The 21,899-nt window shown below is 41.0% G+C and overlaps 1 protein-coding gene across 1 annotated transcript; it reads right to left on the bottom strand.

The window, feature by feature from the left end:
- Positions 1-1,842: 1,842 nt before the first annotated feature.
- On the bottom strand, positions 1,843-20,803 carry col9a2 (procollagen, type IX, alpha 2). The gene is made up of 32 exons (XM_053862550.1): positions 20,613-20,803; positions 19,738-19,812; positions 19,140-19,175; positions 18,999-19,061; positions 17,812-17,865; positions 17,285-17,320; positions 16,915-16,938; positions 16,789-16,842; positions 16,657-16,710; positions 14,433-14,483; positions 14,299-14,355; positions 13,863-13,916; positions 12,891-12,944; positions 10,893-10,946; positions 10,387-10,440; positions 10,259-10,312; positions 10,120-10,173; positions 9,811-9,864; positions 9,670-9,723; positions 7,710-7,754; positions 7,580-7,633; positions 7,454-7,507; positions 7,324-7,377; positions 7,172-7,243; positions 6,944-6,979; positions 6,831-6,875; positions 6,719-6,751; positions 5,201-5,347; positions 4,945-4,999; positions 4,591-4,779; positions 3,658-3,735; positions 1,843-2,932 (listed from the first exon to the last, which is right to left on the bottom strand). Exons 1-32 carry the CDS (start codon positions 20,682-20,684, stop codon positions 2,730-2,732), a joined length of 2,073 nt encoding a protein of 690 aa, XP_053718525.1. The 5' UTR covers positions 20,685-20,803; the 3' UTR covers positions 1,843-2,729.
- Between the last annotated feature and the right edge of the window lie 1,096 nt (positions 20,804-21,899).

Genomic DNA, 21,899 nt, shown 5'->3' with positions numbered 1-21,899 from the left:
ACAGTTTACAGGATACGTTTTGACGTATCTACTGAAGTGGTGAGGAAAGACACTGCAATGTTTTATACGTTCAGAAGCATCTTCGCTCAAATAGATTTGCTGAGACGCAACCACCCCACAAGGGGGTGTTGCTCGGTTGCAGATGATGGTTTGTGTACAAATAGATTGTGTGCGTAGTGTGGCAGAAGATTGTGATGGGTAGATGAGGTATCGTGAAACTGCCTCCAAGTTTTCAAAGGCCAGTAGATGGCACTTGGGTTGGAAATGTTTTGAGGTTTCATTGAATTGGTTGTTCAAGTCCAAACATTTTACAGCAGACAGTGCCATCTGGTGGCCTCTGAAAATACTGGACACTGTTTCATGAAACCTCTCAAGACTGTGTCATGAAGCCTCAGCACTTCCAGCTGTTTATGTTGTTACGGTGCTGCACATGCATTAGTTTGATGGTTCAGATTACATACTTACACATATCTGAATCAGATTGATTCTTAATTCAAAGCACCACATAAGCTTCTTTTTTTTGTCACTCCGCTTGTTCCTCAAATGTCCCCCAAGAACCTTGTCAGAGTTGTCGTTCTCCATTGCAGGGAGGGAATATATTGGTGTCCAATGACCCCTCCTATAGTGGACATCACAGTGAGCCAACTCTTCAGGCAGTTGTTCAATAAACATTAAACAAAACAAATATTCAGCATATGAATGTTTGGACTTAAAATGTCATGGATAAAGCTATTGGTTTTCGCCGAAATGTGCGGATGAAGCTTCATGAAATCCTGTCATCGCTTTAGCACCCACATGATGCCATGATCTGCTCTATATCCTACAATATTTTAACGAAACCTGACGTTGTAGCTAAACCAAGAGTAACACGTCCAGCACTCTGATATGAAACTTTGTCGAGCTTCATGTGCCCATCGGAATAATTGAAAATGTAAGTACTACTAGAGGGTTTGGATAAGTGAAATGGAAATTGAATAATTTTCAGGAGCAAGTGGTGAAAATCCCCCTATTAGAATAATCCTCCCTGCATTACTGTTACTCCAGGGTCGTAGGAGGCTGGAGGCGGTCCTGTCCTCATGAGGTGAAAGGCTGGAGACACCCAGTCAGTACACATGTGGACAGGCCACTATTCAACGTATCCACTGAAGGTGTATGTGGGGAAATATTTAAACTCCACAGGGGACGAAGGGACACTGCCAGTGGTGGTTGACTCCAAATTTATGGTTGTTTAAAAAAAGTAATAGGGTCACGTGGTGTCATGAGACAGTGTACTAATTTTCAGAATCCACTAGATGGTGCTGTCTGGTCTGCAGTGTTGTTGAAAACGACGGACATTTGCTTCAAACTAATCCTCAAATTACTTTAAACCAGTTACTGAGCTCAAAAAATTATACTGTGTTTCATGAAACATATAACTCATAGATATTTTTGCTCATCTATACACAAATGTTTGGACCTGTTCGACAGAGCCTTGTGTGAGAGGCGCTGCTGTAAGATTGAGGGTTTAAAAAAAAAAAAAAAAAAAAAAATCAATACGTCTCTATCCACTGTGCTTGAATGTCCGATTTAGCTCTTGAAATACACAATGAAAAATCATCTCGGAGGAGAGGTAGTGCAAAGTGCTGACCAGCTTTTTTGTGGAGTTTTGTATGTTTTTTTCAAATAATCAATATTGGGAGCAAAATATGTCAAACTCAAACCTGATAACTCCAGGAAATACATGGTATATTTATAGGTATAAATAGCTGGGATAGGCTCCAGCCCCTCATGATAAATATGTGGAGCAAACATAAAAGCCTCGTTCAGTAAATTTGTGTCACATAAAAACAGAAAAAAAACATTGGGTTTTACAAAAATCTCATGTTTATTGACTTACTGGATGACTTGAAAACCCAGAAAAAAGGAAGAAAATATTTACAGATGACTATATTAAGAACAATAAATAACTTCAGCTGATGATAGTGAATCAACCATCAACCCACTGAGACCGACGTCTTGACAGTGGCATGAACAGCACATTTGAAGTCGTGAGTTTTGCGAGACGCCTTTGGTGAGATACTGAATTCATGGACACAGGATCACTGTTGGTGCATAGTATAATCCATTCAATGACTTCTTTTCCACATACAGTAATAATCATTTACAGAGATTTACAGCACTGCATTATGGGAGATGGGAGTGCCCACTAGAAACGGCTGTTGCCAGGCAACACGAGATAAAGCTTGTCATTAGTTTCTAAAATGAGACTTGGGCAGAAAGCGGGAAATGGTAGGATGGGGGGCTGCCAGGGGGGTTCACTCAGGCTTAGGAAAAAAATACCAACGCGCAGTACTGAGTGATCATTTAAACTGCCATCATTTATTGCCGACTTATTTAGGAGATGGAGGCCACTGTGACGGGTGAAAACGCAGGCGAACAAATCTTCTTTGCACGTTTTATCTAGTTCCCAGCTGCTGTCTGCTCAGAGATTCTGAGGGGAAAGATATACATTGAGTCCAAAACTCTAGAGCATGACAGATGGCTGTGAGCAGCTGTTGTCATGGTGATGTTAAAGCAAAGGTGTGTCCCATCTGAAAAAGGCTTTCAGTGAGGGGCTAGTACATCAAGTCACTGTACTTATGTCCCTTACTGATGGTGTTACTATGGAGAAGAGTGGTCTTCTTCCTTCTCCTTCTCTCTCTGTCTCGATCGCATCCTACCTCACAGTTTTTTTTAAAGAGAGAAAGGACTTAATTTGGTCCCTTAATTCTTCCAGCCTCTTGTAGTCTTGGGGAGGTGTACGCTGACGCCGCGAGGCACATTGCAGCCTCGCAGAATCCCGGGAGACCTTGTGGACCCGCCTTCCCTGGGAGACCGGCCTCTCCGGCCGATCCCTGAGGTCCTCTCTCACCGTGTCTACCGTTCCTAGCCACGCCGTCAACTCCTGGAGGACCTGTGGACGGAATGCACTTTATTGATCTGACACACTTCAAAATGCTTAAAAACGAAAAAGATTCGGGAATCACGAATAAAGCTCGGAGCCGCGAGCTTAATGAGCAGGGAAACTTTTTGAAAATGTGACGACTTGACAGGCATATTTAAAGAAGATGTAAACACTTCAGGGCTGCGTTCTTCGCAGCTGTAATTAGCACATTTAAGTGCAATCCTATTAAATTCTTAGTCAACGACATCTGCAAATTGCCTAAACTTAATGGTGCTCTGTAAATGCCTCATTCTCCAGTGGCTGACACCAGATTCTCACCATCCAGCTTCAACATGCTTAATCTCCATACGGATTGCCTCACTGTATCGTATATATATATATATATATATATATATATATATATATATATATATATATATATATATATATATATATACATTACAACCACGTCCAATGTCTGGCACCGCAGCACGCAGCAGCCCAGAAACGTGTACGACAACTATGGCAGCCAGCCGGCATCACATATGACAGTAACAGCAGCACAGTATCCCAGCATCTCACTCTCACACAGCGATCTACCACTACAGTAGCACCTATAACCCTCGTGTCGGCTATTTTGAATGGCATTCGACTTACGGCCAGTCCGACTTACGACCGGTTGGTCGGAACCGATCCTGGTCCTGGTTACATTACTTGTAACGTCCGACTTGTGACTTTTTTTTTATTTGACTTGCCTTGGATTCCTGGTGGTCCAGGTTGTCCTTGGTGAGGTGTACCCGGCTCTCCTCTGTCACCCTTGGCTCCTCGCTTTCCTGGAGGTCAAGAGAGAACATTTTTGACGTGATGAAAGCTACATATGTGTTTTTATTTGGCTTTCAATGTGAGTGTGTGTCACAATTGCCGTCGTCTTAAATGCCCCGTATCTCCTACTTCTCAGTGTATCACACTTCTCCTTGTAATGGTTTTGGAAGGTGATGTGCTGATGGGGTTTCATGAAACAAAGCACTCAAATTCAGAGGCCAAGAAATGGAGCTCTCTGCTGTATATCGGCTGTACGTGGCTTTGAACAATTTCACTGAAACTGGTTCTACACAGAGTGAGCAGCAGCCAGTCCCCCAGCAAAAATAGTTCTGGGCCCGCCATGTGGTGCGTACTGTATAAAACGGAATGGAAATATGAGCGATCGTATGATCATAATTCTCTGCACTTAAACTGGTCTTAATTTGACTCAGCATTGTAAGCAAAGAATACACTAAGAATAAGGATCAGTTTGGCAGATCTTCTTTGTATTTCTCACTGAAAGTATTATTTAATAGTAATAATAAAAATAATCAAAAATAGTGTTTAATGTTTTTAATGTTCTTCTGAGACTGACCACATTGGCCCCACCAGTACAATTTGTCATTTTTCAGAGGCCACTTGACAGAACCATCTGGTGGCCTCTGAAAATCAGGACACTGTTTCATGAAACCTCACCAACCCTTCAATACTGTGTCATGAAACCTTGTTGACCCACCACTAATTTTGACTCACCTTGGTCACAATTTTGACTCACAATATGAACAAACGTTATTACGAATTCTATTTGAAACCATGGCACCATGCAGTCTGCGCCAGTCGTGCTTCACATTTCTGCGGGGCATGACAAGAGTTTCTGCCTACTCAACCTTTTAGTCCCGTGTTGCCGATCTGTCCATGGGCTCCAATCATGCCAGGAATGCCGCGAGCACCAGGCAAACCATGAGGTCCCTGCGGTCCGGGCGATCCGGGAGGTCCAGGGGGTCCTGGTGGGCCCATTACACCTGCCTGTCCGAGAACAGCCCTCTTCGCACTAACAGCCACCGCTGCGAGCCTCTCTGGAACAGAATATTCCGTGTCACCGTGTTTCCACTGTGAAATATTTTGATTAAATGACGTACTGAGATTGGCAAATGATTGCCGGCAAGATGAAAGCGTTTTTCGGAGCCGAACTCATCTTCCCTGTGGACATCAAAGGTGAATATTCAAGATTGGTTACTCACCCTGTAACATCTTGAGTACGACTTCAATAATGTGCTGGTCGGATGCATCACGGCCCTGAAGGACGGAGAGGAAGATTGGTCACGCGGCTGCGAGGCGGTTTCACCAAATATCAAATCTTATACCTCAGCTTTCAAATATCAACGATTCTGTAAGTATAATCATCCTCATTTCAATTCAAATAGCGTCATTAAGCCGCAGAAAGTATAATTTGCTTTTAAATAGGGCATTAAAAATTGAAGGAGTCAAACGTCTTACTGGGTTTCCCGAGATGCCCGGCATGCCCGGGACACCACGCTCTCCATTGAGTCCTCTGGGTCCTGGAAGTCCAGGCGGGCCTTGATCACCTGGTTTACCAGGATCTCCAGTTGGACCATTGTGCCCTGGATCGCCCCGTATTCCTTGCTGGAAGAGAAAATGCATATTAACAATGAGCTTCGTGAAACAATGGATGAGTTTACATTCACACTGGCAAGACCCTAACAATAAACCACAGACCAGTAACTGTCAGGCAGAAACAGAAGAGATTCCGAGTCAATAGAAGAGGACACCTTTCACGAAACCTCATCTGCCCATCACCAGACACAATGAGTGAGTCATTACTTTCAGTCATTATGTCGTAGTAATGTCGTAGTAATACAATAGACGCAAAAGCATTAGCAGGACTTATGGTCAGTACTGAGAGCAACAGCCTGGTCATAGAATTTTGAAGTCTTGTGTTGTACTGTGTTCACCGGTCTGCAAATCCATCAGGAGTGGAAAAGTAATTAAGCCTGTTTTCAAGTGGTTAATCTGTCTAAACAAAGAGAGCTGATAGTGTTTGTTTAAAGTATCACTGTGAGTAGACTGCAGAAGTCAAGTTAATGCCGTGTTTGTGAGGTTAATGAATTTCATTTGGTGGTCAGTGTTGTGTGTTTTAATTCGACTGGAGCAACATTCTGAGGGAGCAATACTGTGGCAGCGGAATTTCCCATTTTGGAATAACGGTGGTTGAGATTTGCACATAAAAACGTATTTTTCCGAGTTCAGGAGACATGAAAATATGTGGGGATACATACAAAATAGTTGTTTGAAACCAAAGATTACAGATCATGGAGTGCCATCTGGTGGACTCTGAAAATGCTTCAGCCTGTTGAGATTGACATCTTATTATTTTTGTATTTTTTTTTTTTTTTTTGCTCTGGTACACATGGGGATGTAATCTATCTTTATACACACAACTATTATGATTTTACTGTTTTCTGTTTTTTTTTTTTCTTTATTATCTGTATACTGTCATACATTACTATTAATGACATATTTACATCTAATGTAATCTAATTTATTTTTTAATGGACAAAAACTGCAAAACTAACAATTCAAACTAGATCCAATATAATGCAAATAACATATTTATTTATTAGATTTGATTGGATTTTTCCTCTCAAATCTACATAATAATAATAATAATAATAATAATAATAATAATAATAATAATAATAATTGAAAATAAATATGTATAAATCTCCATCAATCCAAACATTCCTGTTTATTTTACTATTTATTATCATTTAACCACAAATATGTGATCATGGCATGTTAACATTTGCCTGCTTTAAGTTGTTTGCTTCTTTTGCATATGGATCTGTAGTTCAGTCCCCTAACAATGCTTATGACTTATTCCTTATTAAACTTATTCCTCATTTAAATGAACCAAATCCGTAGTTGTGTGGACAACAGTGATCGTCATAGTAGGAAAGATGTATCTGTTGGTTATCTTCACCACGCTTTACCTACCTGCCCTTTAGGTCCTGGCTCACCAGACAACCCCTGTAAAAAGAAAAAAAAAAAGTCAAACTATACGTAACACACAAAACCTACATCCTTTAACCACAGATACCGGATATACCTTTTCTCCCTTTTCTCCAGCCAGTCCTTCAACACCAGGATCACCCTGGAACAGACAAAATAGAAGTTATTCAATGTGGCTTGAACAACGGCTTCAATATCATTTCAACTCACAATATCTCCTTTTGGTCCCCCCTTTCCTTGGAAACCCTGTAAAAAAAATGATAAAAATGATTCCAGCAGAACACGAGGAGCCAAGACCGTTTTCAGACACATTTTTTTCCCCTTTTTCTATCAATAAAATGGAGCAGTATTTCATAGTTAAGCACTGCCCCCATTGGGTGAGTGAGTGTAACTGTACTTTCCTGATACATTCATATGGCAGGGTTTCAAAAGTCTTACCTTGTCTCCCTTGGTTCCACTCAGACCCTGAGCTCCTGGAACACCGATTGGCCCTCTCTCTCCTTTGCTGCCCTGGACAGACAACAACAGTTTGGATTATAACACTGTCCCGGTGTAAATGGGCTGTAAGAGAATCGGACTGAAACACATACCGGTTTGCCAACAGCTCCTTGTGGCCCAGAAGGTCCACGCTGACCTCTGTCACCCTGTATTTGTTGAAATATAAATGTGAATAACAGGAGCTTGTGTTTACCCTTTTGATGGACAAGTCAAAGCCTCTACCTTCGGTCCAGGAACCCCTTGCATGCCCGCCTCGCCAGGCATTCCAGGCTCCCCCTTGAAGAACAATGATTAAATATTCTTATTTCAATTCCAGAAAAAAACATGGATTTTATTGTATGTTCTTACAAGTGGTCCAGGGGCACCTGCCAAACCCACATGACCGCGAGGGCCAGGCTCTCCCTGAGAACGCAAGCAAAACAAATGAGTCTACTGGAAAAGCTACTTATTCGACCAGCGTTCTGGATCGAAAAATGACCTTTGCCCCAGGACCGCCTTTGGTTCCGGGACTGCCAGGCAAACCCTAGAAAGAAGAGAGCAAATGTATTCTTAATACTGCCCACCATTGTGTATATTTCATGTTTTCCATGTGCTATTGTTTTTTCTCCAAAGTATCACCACTGAATAAGCGCAGGAGGTTTATAGATAAAATACAGTTTTAAACCACCTCTAACTGAGCTTTGAAACTGTCGTGCCATGTCGCAAAACCTCAATAGCGCATCATTAATAGGTGATAGCTCTTCAGCTTGGCAGCAAGTGGGAAGCGTGTGATATTTTGGGGGGAAAACTAGAGGCATCCAGAATCTACAATAGCATTGTAACAATGAAACCTACCATAAAACATAACAGCACAATAAGCACACACTGGAAAACTGCTTGTGTAAGACATTCTCACTGTGTGGTAAAAGTAAAAGTAAAAGTAAAAGTAAAAGTAAAAGTAAAAGTAAAAGTAAAAGTAAAAGTAAACGTAAAAGTAAAAGTAAAAGTAAAAGTAAAAGTAAAAGTAAAAGTAAAAGTAGAGGTAGAGGTTGGGGTTTGGTTAAAGCAACGCAGTGGCTCCTTCACTTGTGTACGTACTGAATATATTGCGTCTAATTTGGCCGCGTGCTTTGCGCAGATGGGTTTGTACATTGTACTCCTTTGAAAAACCAATGCGTCAGCAGTGCACATGGCTGACTGTAATGCTAACTGGACACAAAAGCTCTGTTGACAATACTCGCTATTTGATGCCTTGGGAGTGAAAATGTTGTGGTCTTCACATGATAAGAAAAGTCTCAAGCACTCAATACTTCGCATCTTTCTCAGGGTGAAATAGCATGTACCATGTGTGCCCTAGTTAATACTAGCTCTAGCGACCGGTATGGAGAGCGATGTATCGTACGGGGAGCGACGTGGTAACAGACTTCATTGGACCTGCCTGCTGTCCTGGACCTGAACTGCACCACTGGAGTCGATGTATAAACTATCCTGGCTAGAAATGTGTAAGGCCTTGGTAGCATGTTCTCACTGTGTATGACCAGCCTTATTCATGTGAGTATCCTTGAAACAATATATGACATTGCCACTGAAGGATTGTTACTTTTTTGTGGTATTTGTAAATAATACATTTCAAAATAACAATCTTTTCTTTTCTTCTTCTTTGGCTACATAAATACTCAGTTTTGTTTGTAATTGTATAGTCAAGGTTTCTATGTTACTGCGTGTGATGTCAGTTACCTTTCAAGTACTACTACTTGAAAGGTGTGTGAAGTACCGAACGCGACCTGCATGAAGTTTAGAGTGTATTACAATTGCCTTTACAAAAAAACGTCTTAATTAAACTCAAGGTGTATTTTATCTCCCCCTTCAGCCACAATAAAATTAAAACATCCCCCAGGAAGCGATGACAGCAAAGAGAGTAGTTAGCCTTATTTACATCTTTAACATCTGCAAGTTCCCCAAAATAAATCCAAATGCGAGTGAAGGATTTGTCGAAGGGAGTTGTGAGCTACTGAGTGTGAGTTGCTGTTTGCAAAAACACAACGGAGCATAAAGGAGGCTAACTTACGGCGGTTTAGTTTTGCAGCAGCGTTAGTGTCACCTCAGTGACCACACAATAAAGTGTGCATCTCATGCTCCATTACCATTTCAGTTAGAATGATGCTCACAAACTCTCCTGGCACACGGGCGCGTGCGCACGCTCACACAGACACACACGCTCCGACTTTATTGTGATAAATCACTTGGAGTGGTGGGAGGGAGATTGCAGTTTCAAGGTGGTTTAAATTCTGAATCCGTTTGGGTCGGGAGGTCACACTTAACCTGGATAAATGCCCAGACTGTAAAACATCACCTAATTCACTAGACACTTTCTGAAGTGGAAAGGAGGAGGTGAGCGACCATAAAGCCTTGTGACTTCTCAGACATTAGGAATGACAAGTGGCTTCATTGTCACTTACGGCGGTGCCCTGAGGACCAGGAGGACCAGGCATCCCAGGTTGGCCAGGTCCACCCTGAAGACAAATAAAGAAAGCATTTTCTTCTGAGAGAGTGAAAACATACCCAATGAATAAATAAATAAGTCTAACTGTAACACTCACCTTGATTCCAGGGATACCAGGTGTACCATCTTTCCCATCAATACCAGGAAGACCCTGAATGAATATTAACAGAGGAAGGATTAGTATTATCTTTTTCAAAAAAACGTGGATTTTTTTTGCCATTTTCATGCAGTTTTCAATTTGAGCATCTTTTGCTTTTTTTTTTAAAACATTTACTACTTTAAATACATGTATGTATAGTCTCTCATATACTATCAGAAACCTACAGACCCTGAATCGGAAAGCAGTGTTATTTTGATCCTTATACCGAAAACAATGACTGCAGTCTCGAAATGATCCATGACTCACGTTCTCTCCTTTTTTCCCAACGGCGCCCTGCGGACCCTGGATACCTCGATTGCCCTGCAGGGACGAGGAAATAAACATTCAGCCTGTAATGCTTTTTGAATCCACTTCAAGGGGGAAATCAACAATAATAGTCACATACCTTGTCTCCCTTGTCACCTGGCTCTCCAGGTGCCCCCTGGGGTCCTTCCTCGCCCTGTAGAAAGGACAGAGTTGGTTACAACACCTTGTTGTCTTTGAAGAATCGTCGTCTGAAGTATATGTTCTCACAGGAGGTCCAGGAATTCCTATGGGTCCGTTGATGCCCTTGTAGCCACGTGGTCCCTGAAGACGACCAAAAAAAAAAAAAAAACTACTTAGGACACTTTGCTGCTCCACTATTTATGACAATAAAAGGGTAATTAGCGTTTAACTCACTTCCCTAATGAGCGCTACACAGGGATGCATCCGTTTTATGCTTTGGCGCCAAGCCCTGGTGCTAACTTGGCTAACGCAGCTAATGTTAACAGTAAGACGGATTGCTACATTGGATCATTAACTACAGATGGAGCTACGGTGCGCCCAGACAACCTCCACTCATTAGAGGAGGAGAGAGATTGGTGTTAGCATCATTTCCATATGTCCCCGTTGCTGGTAATAGATGGTGTTTGTATAGAGGGGGCTGGTCGGACTGAGCCTCCTTTGTGCTCATTGAAGAATGAGAACAGACTTGGGCAGGAACAAAAGGAAGACGCAGTTATGGAACGACACGGAAAAAGGGGAGTAATGATACTTACGGCTTCGCCTTTGGGACCCATCATGCCAGGGTAGCCCCGCAGACCAATTGGACCCTGCAGAAGAAGGGGTGGAACATGAATTCTTCACCGGAGAGATTGAATAATAATAATAATCATAATCATAATTTGTTTCATTGTGTAAAATAAGTCCATTGCATTCTTTTTTCTTGAGGAATATTCCCCTTCCAGTCCCCACGGTTACATGTAGTTTTATGAATCATGAAGCATTTAAGTGCTGAGCATTTGTGTTCATTGATATTCCCTTTTACCAAACACAATTCTTCAGTCGGCACAGGTTGTGCTCCACCTTAACCAACTTTTCCACAGTCACATCTCTACATTTCCTCCATTTCATTGTCTACTTTTCCATTTTTTACCTAGTGACTCCATCTCCAGTGTTCTTCATTCATCATACCCTCAGTTTCTCCTCTCCTCGTGCTCAGTGTCCCTGAATGACACCCTGAGCAAACGCAACTCCACCACCTCCAGCTCTGCGACCTGCCGTCGTGTCAGCGCTACGGTCTCGAAACCAGGGGTGTCTGAACTTTTCTCACCGAGACGGATGAGATGACGATGAACGGCAGCCAACTGTTTGACCCTGGCATTCTTCAGGCTTAAAAAATTAAAAGCTACAAAACAGTTTTCATAGTTTTTAACGGTGACTCCAGAAATATGTTTTACATTTAAAAGGCACATTTAAAGGCCAGTTAAGAGCAGAGAGCAGCACTGCTTTCTTCTCAAAGGTATTCATAAGTTGTTGTTTCTTTATTGTAAAAGTGTAGACTCTTGCTGGAGAAATCTTTCAGAAATAGCATTGTTTTTTAGCTTTTAATGACTGTATCATTTGTACTATAAACGTTCATCGGCATCCTGGCAGCTGATCTTCTTCCCTACCTCCACTCTCCTTTTTACACCCGTTGATCTTGGTTGATCTGTTTACACTGCAACATCTTCACTCAACCTCCCGCCCCTATTGAACAAATGTGATCTGTCTTTCAGCTACTGACTTCCATCCCTCATGTCTCCAGCTCATCCCTCTACCATCCCATCCTCTATCATCCTGACCCTATATCACGGCACACATTTATCTGGTTAGAAAGAGCATTGATTTTGATTTCATTTTTTGGCTGGTTGGTTACAGCTATTCTATCCATTAACAACCAATATCATAGTTCATAACACACAGAGATGATGCCCTCAGCTTTCAGCAGCTCTTTAATTGTGACCACCATGAATTTATCTGAGGAAATATGAGTCTTTCAGGACGTTTCGGGTCACACTGCATGCGAGGATTTGAACCATGATCCTGTTCTTGCTTCACCACTTTCCTATCCTCACCACTATTTAATGCCCTGGACACAGCAGTCCAGGAAGAGCTGGTTTTGTGACGCCGTATAAGGAGGATGTTGGTCATAAATGTATGACAAGGAAGTTGATTTAAAACACAGATCATCGCGGTTGATACAGTCACATTCTTTATGTGAAATGATTAACATTTAAGGCTAGTGCACACCTTTTGAAAGCGCCTTTGTGGAATGTTTTATGGCAGCGTCAGTTAAAATTAATGGCGGATACATCCTCTTTTGATTTTCCTATGGTGAATGTGAAAAGCAAATGACCCGAAATTATTAGAAAAAGGAAAAAAAAAAGCTCTAACTGTGTGGTTGAACTACATCATCCTTACCCTGCTTCTTTGGATGTGTGTTTATTTAATCGCCTTCACACACTTATTAAACCAGATATAGCATTTTCTCTCAGACACATAGCTGGTGGTAAACACTGAAAATAAGCGACTTATTGGTTTAGTTTCCAGCGACAGGAGAAACAAATTTGTTTTGACAGCGCAGAAGACGAAGAAATAGAATAAAAACTGTATATTTTTGTGGAAAGAAGTGGCTGTTTAACAGCAGAGGGATGAAGGTAGAAACGACACCAGTTTCAGTATCAACTAGAAGAGGATATAATATGTCAACATTATCGGGGGAATTGAAAACATACCGGGGGTCCTGGGATTCCCTGTTCACCAGAGATTCCAATTTCACCCTTGGGTCCCTGATGGAAAGAAGGAATATCAGTCAGTTATGGTGCTGAAGAATATGTGATGAAAACATGTTTTGGCATTTAAAAAAAAAGGCAGATTGTATTTGCATCAATGGGATGAACGGAAACAGTTTTATGTTTGCGCTAAACTGTTGTATATTTAATGTACTTGACAACTGTTTTGGAAAAAAAATAAAATACATAAATAATAGGTGGATTAAAATCCTGCTGTAAATCCTCAGCACCTGCCTTCCATCTTGAAAAAAAGTCAGCCTGCGTTGGTGTGCGGAACGTCTAGCCAAGGTGTTGAGTGTGTAGGAAGATCACAGGCTAATTCCCGGGGCTTGTCTTGCCACTCCTTTAGAAGACAGCGTGCTCATTATCTCAGTGGGTTGAGGGTGTTCTGTGAACCTTGACTGCACGTATTTATACACCTGTCTTGTCTTCCCTTCTTTTATCTGGCTCCTCATGCTGCCTGCACGGTCACCGCCGGGCATCGCTTTGCCAAGTAAGAGCGCGAGTGTTGCTCTGCAAGCTTGTTTCATCAACTTGTGCCTGGTAATCTGCCGGTATTGACTTCCTGACACCACGAAAATAGCTTGGAATCCAACAACCGAATATCGACAGCACCTTAAGTTTGAAGTCAATACCAATAATTGTTGGTATTTCTATTTAAATGTTGCGTTAAACATTGGATTAAATAACCTGTAGAAGTGTGTCTTTGCTTTCACTTGAAATACAGATTATTTCTCTGTGAAACCATGCACTTTTTTTTTCAGATTATGTTTTTGTCACGAATACTGTGCATAAAAAGAACCAGGATTAACTACTATTACAACAACTAATTCTCTATTGGCAGTGGATTTCATAAAGAGCAAAGAGAAAGTATAAAACATACAACCCTCTCAGAATGATAATGCAATTGCTCACCGTTCCTCCGATGCTGCCAGGCTCACCGAGGACACCAGCGCGTCCCTTGTGTCCCTAGAAAACAATGGAGAAAAGACGCTGTGATGATGTTTGTTCTTCGGCAATTATTTCCCGGATAAATGGATTGTAGACGCTATTGTGGGCGAGTGACTACATCGGTAAACTTGGTCATTAAAAAAAAAAAAAAAAAAGAAAATACTTCAGAAGCTTCAGAAGTAACTTTGACGTCTTGTATTTACTCAATTAAAATGTTCCTTTAGAGCAAAAGTACCCATACAATTCAGATGTATGAATATGTTGCACGCACCTTGCAATACAGTGTTCTATTGACTTCACAATAATAGGCTCAAAAATAGAGAACTTGCGTGTGATTTGATCAATGGAACACACTGGCTCCCACTGGCTTCTCTTTTAAGGCGGGCATTTGGGGACCTACCTTCACTCCTTGCAGTCCTTGTGGTCCTTTAGGTCCTGCTGGACAGTTCAGAGGGCACTTGAAGGAAGAGGGTGAAAAGAAGCAAGTGAGGGGGACATTTTGGATTTCCAACTAGGTGGGCGTCGTGATCTTACCTGGAACTCGGCACTGCCCTCCTCTCCGCCGATAAATTTCCCCGGAGGACCCTGGATGGACAGATGGACAGATAGATTGAAAAGGAAAATCACCCCGTCACAGTTGGCAGATAGTCGCCTTTACTCCCACGAGCTGAGCCAGCAGCCCATCTATTTCTCCCTCCACCGCTCCTTCTGTGCGTTTTATAGATTAAGTTAGAAAGCAAAGTATCTCTACAGGGGCTGATGTACTCCCGCCGCAGTCAGATGAAATAGCCTTCTGATCTAATGGGGGTTTATTTACCCTTGGACGGCACTAAAGCCAAACAAATACACTCTCCCGGGCCCCGAACATCACTCTCAATGAAGACTTCCAGGCTCATACCAACAGATAGTCGGACCACAGGAAACCAGCGCTTCATCTTTGCCGGGACGTTAAAGACGCTCTCGGCTCTGGCAGAGCGGCCTCCAACGTAAAGATCTTTTGATTCAATTTGACTGGGCTAAATGTTACATCACTGGAGATGCCCGCACGAGCACAACCCACATCTTGAATTCCAGTGTTGGTTTAGCCCATCTATTTGATATTGCACTTTAATAAATGGATTACTAGAAAGTTGTGATGGTCGATGAGGTTTCATTGTCTGCTGTAAAATGTTCGAACAACTAATTCAGTGAAACCTCACATCATTTCTAAACAAAGAGCGCCATCTAGTGGCACCTGAAAACTAGGGCACTGTTTCAATAACCCTGCACACGTTTTCATGGGTCTTTTAGCAGTTATGTCATGACTATACTATGAAGCTTCACAAAGCACTGTGATCCATGACTTCCCACCCTGGACATGGACTATTTGTCCCTCTTCCCTCTGGCAGGAGGCTGCGGTCAATCCAGACCAGAACCTCCCGTCACAGGAACAGCTTCTTCTTCAATTTGTGATCTGCCTTTGTTTATTTTATTTTATTTTATTCCAAAGCATTTTCCTACTTGGTGAGATCCCCACTGACCATGGCAATAAATCTGATTCTGATTCTGATCAAATCCCACGGCATAGTACTCTCAGCTATGCAATCTTTTATTTTGGACAACTAGTCCAATGACACCTCCGGTCACTTTTTAACCAAGAACACTCTTTCTTTCCATTACCACCCTCACATAAGTTATGTCTACGATGGATGGTGTTGGTTTGTCTGTTTATCTATCTCTCAAAATAACTTGAAAAACCATGGACTTATTGGGATTAAATGTTCAGGAAATATGTGAAATGGTTTTATCTTAGGATAAAACCATTTGTATTGCAGGGTCGATGACATTTTCAGAGGCCACTAGATGGCGCTTTTGGTTTAGAAATTATGTGAGGTTTTATTGAATGAGTTGGTGGCCACCTGGTGGCCTCTGAAAGTCAGGACACTGTTTCATGAAACCACATCTACCCATCACCAGCGCTTGCGTCCAGGATTTTTTTCAAAGAGAACATATGACCATTTTCTGTATTTCTTTTTCATCATGTTTCATACTTCATGTCATTTTCTCCTTCTTCATGGTAATTTTTACCGGTTCATTTTGCAAATGTTTGCCTCACAATGACAGAGGAAACAACAAGATTTGGCAGGATTATTTTTTTACTTGTGTTATAATGAATAATTACATAAATACCATAGATGATATTAATTTCATGTGAATAGACCCATTAAATATGAGGCAAAATTAACATGGTAAATTTTGTAGCAGTGGACCGAGGCACTGAATTAGAATATACTGTAAGTAGCCCCAAAAATTTGACATTTTATTTTAGGTGCGTAGACGTGAAGCTACATCAAACACACCCAATGGTCAGGAGGGGCAGTGGTGCGTGAGGGGACTGACCCTTTCCACTTCCCGTAGCTTTTTCCATGAATATTTCCAGTCGTAAAGCGATATTACCCCACGTCCCAAGGTAGCACTAACCTAATCCAAATAGTGCTATTGAAGGTTAATTTCAAATTACGCAGGCTACACTACTTCATCATAAACTGACTGGGTGAATCCTGCATCTCTAATATAGATATAATATTCTCCCTTGAGAATATTATAGCTGAGCTTCACAGTTTAAAAGGTAATGTTCTGCACCACCCACGGTTGGAGTCGTCTGTTTCTATCCATGCTTATTATTCACTTTTCCGACAGATACATCAGGATAAACACCATGTTCTTACCTGGCAAATGCAGAGCAATACACATTTATATGTTTTTCGTATGGACTCACCGGCTTGCCCGGAGGTCCAGGAAGCCCGGGGGGTCCTGGTGGTCCCATTACACCCTAAGGAAATGGGGAAGGTAAGGATGGTTTCCAGCGAGTTTTTGTTCAATGGAGCAGGCCGTGGAATCCTCCCCTTACCTTTGGTCCAGTTGCTCCAATTTGACCTGGGAGACCAATGGGTCCCGGGGCGCCCTAGAATGAGAGCAAGGTCAGAAGTGGTTGGCTCAAGCTTTGTATCCATATTACACCAAACAAACTACTTACAGAGAGTCCTGGAAGGCCTGGTCCCTGCAGCGGCATCAGAGACAAGACGTTACGGACGTGAATAAAGAGCGGAACCAATTCATCAAAGCGTCAATTAACGTTCAACAAAAGGCAATTATTAACAACAGCCATCCAGGCAGGAGAAAAGGCCCAAAAGGCGGGACCTTCAGTGAGAGGAAGCGTTTGGATGTATGAGAGCAAGTCCCCGGAGAGGACGTCTGTAAATGCTAATAGTGTTGCATTCAACCATGACATTGAACAACTGTGGGATTCATGTCGAGGAGCTGCTTGGTGTTGGTTCATAAGTGGAAATGTGGCTCTCTCTAGTGGGACGCTAGCTGTATTGCATCCATGAGGGTCGGCTACTCACAGGGGGGCCGGGCTCTCCGCTTGGACCTCGCTGTCCCTGGAATCCACAGAAGAAGAAAGAAAAAAAAGTCAAATAATTATCATCATCTGCTGCATAAAAAAACAATCCGAAAGCTAGGTGAGAAAATATGCTGTGAATCTTGACAAAAAAAAAGCAATATGTTAAATATATTTTTAATAACTATTTGTCTTCACAAGGAAAAACACCATTTCAACTTTATCCTCCCACAAATGAGTGTGAAGTCTCCACAGAGCATGTGAATGCTTCCCTATGTACATGGACTTTTGAACATACCATGTGGATCTATTGACATAGGGAGTTAAACACTCAGTAAGAGACGTTCCGACGACATTAAGAACGTGTCATCTGAACTAAAACATATATGTATTTATATTTCATTCATTTATCATTAGCAGGCCAGTAGGATTGCATTGTGTTCATTCTTCATGAGCAGTTTTCTTTCTTATTTTCTTTGAATACATCATGAAAAATGTAACAGAAAGAGAAGTCAGGAGAAAAAGGTTTACCTTAGGTCCACGGCTTCCAGCAGGTCCACGGTCACCCTTTGCACCAATCAAACCCTGGTCATTGGGGGAAAAAAAGTTCGGAAGTTGGTTTAAATAAATGGAGAAATATTTCTTAATATGAACAATGAGGAAATGAATAAAAACAGAGGCCACTAGACACAAGGCCACAACCATTTCAAGGAAATCTCACATTGTTTTAACAATGGGCGCCACCTACTGGGCTCTAAAGAGCTTCAGGAGAAGAGCTTCCAAGACGCTTTATCTTGCCATTACATTATTATTATTATTATGTATCTATACATCTCACAATATATTCTTTTGGTATCTTACTGGAGTACGATTGTGAGGAGCTACTTACATATTTCAAGAGCGAGTTGCACTTCTCTGAATGTGTTTGCGCCTGTTTCACCTTTCTTTTCGGCTCATGACTGTTTCAAATCTGATTTGATCAGAAAGTTTTATTTAAATAAATAAATTACCTTGTGTCACCCCAACAATCTACAATATGATTTTTCAAATCTCATTTTTCAAATCTTCATTTTTCCCTTCCATTACGTCCAAATATTTTCAATCTCCCTCACAATTCAAGTCAATACTAAAAACGCCGACTGCCCGAAAACAGAAAACGTAATTGTCTGGTGCACACACCACAGGATGCCGCCGAACTCCGAACTGAACTCACATTCCAATAGGGCTAATCATGCAAATGATTAAAGTTGACACAGTTGCTGTAAGTAATTAGGCGGCGAACCCAAGTTTGAGATTCCACTGTGGATTAAACGCTGAGTGTGTTTGTGTGTGAAGCATGTGACTTGCAGCAGCACAGCTGTCTGCCTCTCTGAGACAGACACCTTTACCAGCAGCCGACATGAATGTTTTGCTTCTCAAATTTAAGCTTAAGACTCAAATGGAAAAGATTCAGCTTGGACTCACCAAAGGCCACAAATTCAGCTGTTTATCAAAATGTGAAAGCTTTACAGTATCATCTGAATATCACATTGAGATGTTAATATTCAAGCAATAACTGACTGACATAAGACGGTAAAACTAATGAGCACAACATGCTGAGTATGGACTCGGTACAATGAGTGTAAGTGTGTGTAACACGCTTCACTGGAAGTTTATCCTTCTTCACCGATAAACTTCCTGTTCATCCTAAAACCCTTCCGCATTTGAAGTATACCTACATCAATGCCGTTTTCTCCTGGTGTTCCATTGGCACCAGGCTCTCCGGGTTCTCCTTTGGGTCCCTACAGGAGCAAAAACAAAAGCAATTGTTATAAAATGAAAGGAAATACAGAGAAGCACCCACCGGGTTAAGTACTTACTGGTGGTCCAGGTGGGCCAGGAGGTCCCTTTTCTCCCTAAAATAAATCAACAAATAAATACAAAAAAAAAAAATAAAAAAAAATGAAAAAGTAAGAAAGAAAAAATAAATACATAATTATATTTATTTACCTGTCTACAAAAATATAATATGTGGAAAGTAAAAATATCAAAATGCATGAGGTTGGTTTTCTATATTTAAATAATAATTTGGGTACACAAATTATCGATTATATTTCTTATTTATTATTATTATTTATTTAAATTGCAGTTAAATGAATGACTGAACATATCAGGGAGCAATATGAATATAAACAGCAACATAGCGATATTGTTTTTTTTTTTTTTTCACTCTGCAAACTACCTCAGCTTAACCCTTGAATATCTTATTACCAAACCCCAAAACTTCTCCTCGGGCCGGGCCCAGTCAAAGACCCTTCTCTTTGCTGGGAACAGAGCTCTTTTGTACAGGCGTGTTTTTGCTTGACACTGCCCTCCGCTGGTAAATTCGCGGCACTGCAAATCGGTTCACTTGGCACCCCATGAGCACAATGGCCCTCTTTGTGACGACCTGCTGAGCAAACCTGCGCGGATACTCACATCAATGCCGTCTGACCCGGGTGTGCCGGATGGCCCTGGTGGGCCCTGCTGGCCCTGAGGTCCAGGTGGACCCCTCTGGAATTAAAATAAAATTAAAAAAAAATGTTAATTCATTAAAATTGGAATAAAAAAATAAATTAAAAAAAATACGTGTATGTGGTAAAATATACTTGATTAAAATAAACATTCTTTTTTTTTATTTTTAAAAAAAGTAAAAACAAATAGTTCAATCATCAATAAAGTTGACCTGCTTGTTGGAATACTTCTTAACATAATGAATAAAATGAATATGAATAAATTTTGCAGAAAAGGCATTTCATATCTTGTTTAAGAACGGAATGCTTTAGAAGAAAATGCATAAAAAGACAGTAACCATGCAAAGGGAATCAGGAATGTTGAGGGAGGGGCCAGCAGACTTGCTGTGTTTACTCCTCTTCCCCCACCTGACTCCACTTTAGCTGACTTCTGTTTCATCTTGATCGATCACAAATCCATTCACGCGACTATTGTGAGTCTATTTATGATGCGGTTGTGTTTCTGTGGACTGATAAGAGCATATATGGCGCCGAGTGATCGCAAAGTCGCAGACATGGCAAATAGGTGTCAAGGTAAATAAGGACTCTCACACTTGCTTGACACAACTGTCGGGTAAAAGAAAAAAAAAATGTCCACCAAAAAAGTGAACAAAAATGTATTTGATATGCAGTTTGTATAAAGCACAAAAATACGAGACCGACAACAGAAAACATGTTGCTCAACCAAGCATTTCAGAAGTCAACACGGAGCATGCAAACACGTCAGCATCAACAGATTTGCTTATTCGCTGAAATCTAGAATTGACCGACGAGATCAGAGAAATCTGAGTTGACACTCACCACTTGGGCCAGAACCAGACACAGGGTCTGAAATAAAACCCAGGTCTTCAGCAAGGCAGAGAGAGCAGCCATGGTCCCTCTCCCCTCAGGTTCACCAGGTCCTCTCCTGTTTTGGCTCCTCTTTTCGGGCTTTTCTTATTCCGCTTGCAGGCCGGCACTGGAAGGAACTGGTGGGGGCAACGCTGCCTAGGGAGGCAAGATGGGTGGTGGAGGGGTGGAGGGCAGTGTGCAAAGACACACAAAAAAGTCCACTCCAGGAGCAGAGAGTTTAGGGGGATGGATGGGGGAGGAGGGAAGACAGAGGGAGAGGTGTGCGGCACCGGTTCTGGGACAGACATGGACTCACTTGAAAACACTCCAGCCAAAATCAAACTGCTGTGAAAACTGTGAAAAAAGTTTTCAGATTAAGCATTTTTAGATTCTTACCGTAAACTATGTATATAAGTTTATGCTTTCATGTAATTAAAATATATATATTTTATATATAAATATATATATATATATATATATATATATATATATATATATATATATACACTGTGTGTCATCTAGTGGGCTCATGAATTTTAAATTTGATTATGAACTTTGAATACAGATGTGTGACATTTTGAAAATTATTTGATTTTTTTTATTTTTATTTTAAATTATCCCTTCAATTGTTTTGTACATTGTACATTTTTTTATTCTTTATTTTTTTAATGTGCAATGAGGCAAAACTTTTTATGTGAATCAATCAAATTGGATGTGAAATTGATCTTGGACTTTGAATTGTGTTGATTCTAATATGATTTATTCCATTGTTTCATGATATTTTTTTAAAAACTTTTTCCAGCTTGAACAATAAATCATGTTGTTTTTATTATTTGCTTGCTGCATTTTGATCGTTTTATTTGAATGTGTTTTTTTTTTCCACTTCTCTTTCTTTCCTTTATTCCTGTTTGGACATTGACTCAAATTAGAAAATTACATTTTTTTCCTTCCTTTTGTTCAGTGTTTCAATCCCTGGCCTGAACTAAACTCTGCTTCTTTATTTTGTTATTATTTATTTATTTATTTATTTTTGCTGAATTAAACACATCTAGTTGCACTTTAATTGTTTGCACTCTCATTGTTAACTTGCACTATCATTGTTAACTCAACATGTTTTTTGTTGTTGTTCATGTTGTGTTATATACATGGTTTGTTGTTTATGTCACCACACGGGCCCCAGAGTAATGACATTCCAATCCTCTGGATGCAATGCTTATGGCAGATAATGATATGATTATGACACCTAACCTTACCTCA

The sequence above is a fragment of the Synchiropus splendidus genome, chromosome 4 (genome assembly GCF_027744825.2).
Source record: "Synchiropus splendidus isolate RoL2022-P1 chromosome 4, RoL_Sspl_1.0, whole genome shotgun sequence".
Classification (NCBI taxonomy): Eukaryota; Metazoa; Chordata; class Actinopteri; order Syngnathiformes; family Callionymidae; genus Synchiropus; species Synchiropus splendidus.
Note: the sequence above shows the minus strand (reverse complement) of the source record. Positions and strands in the feature narration are given on the sequence as shown.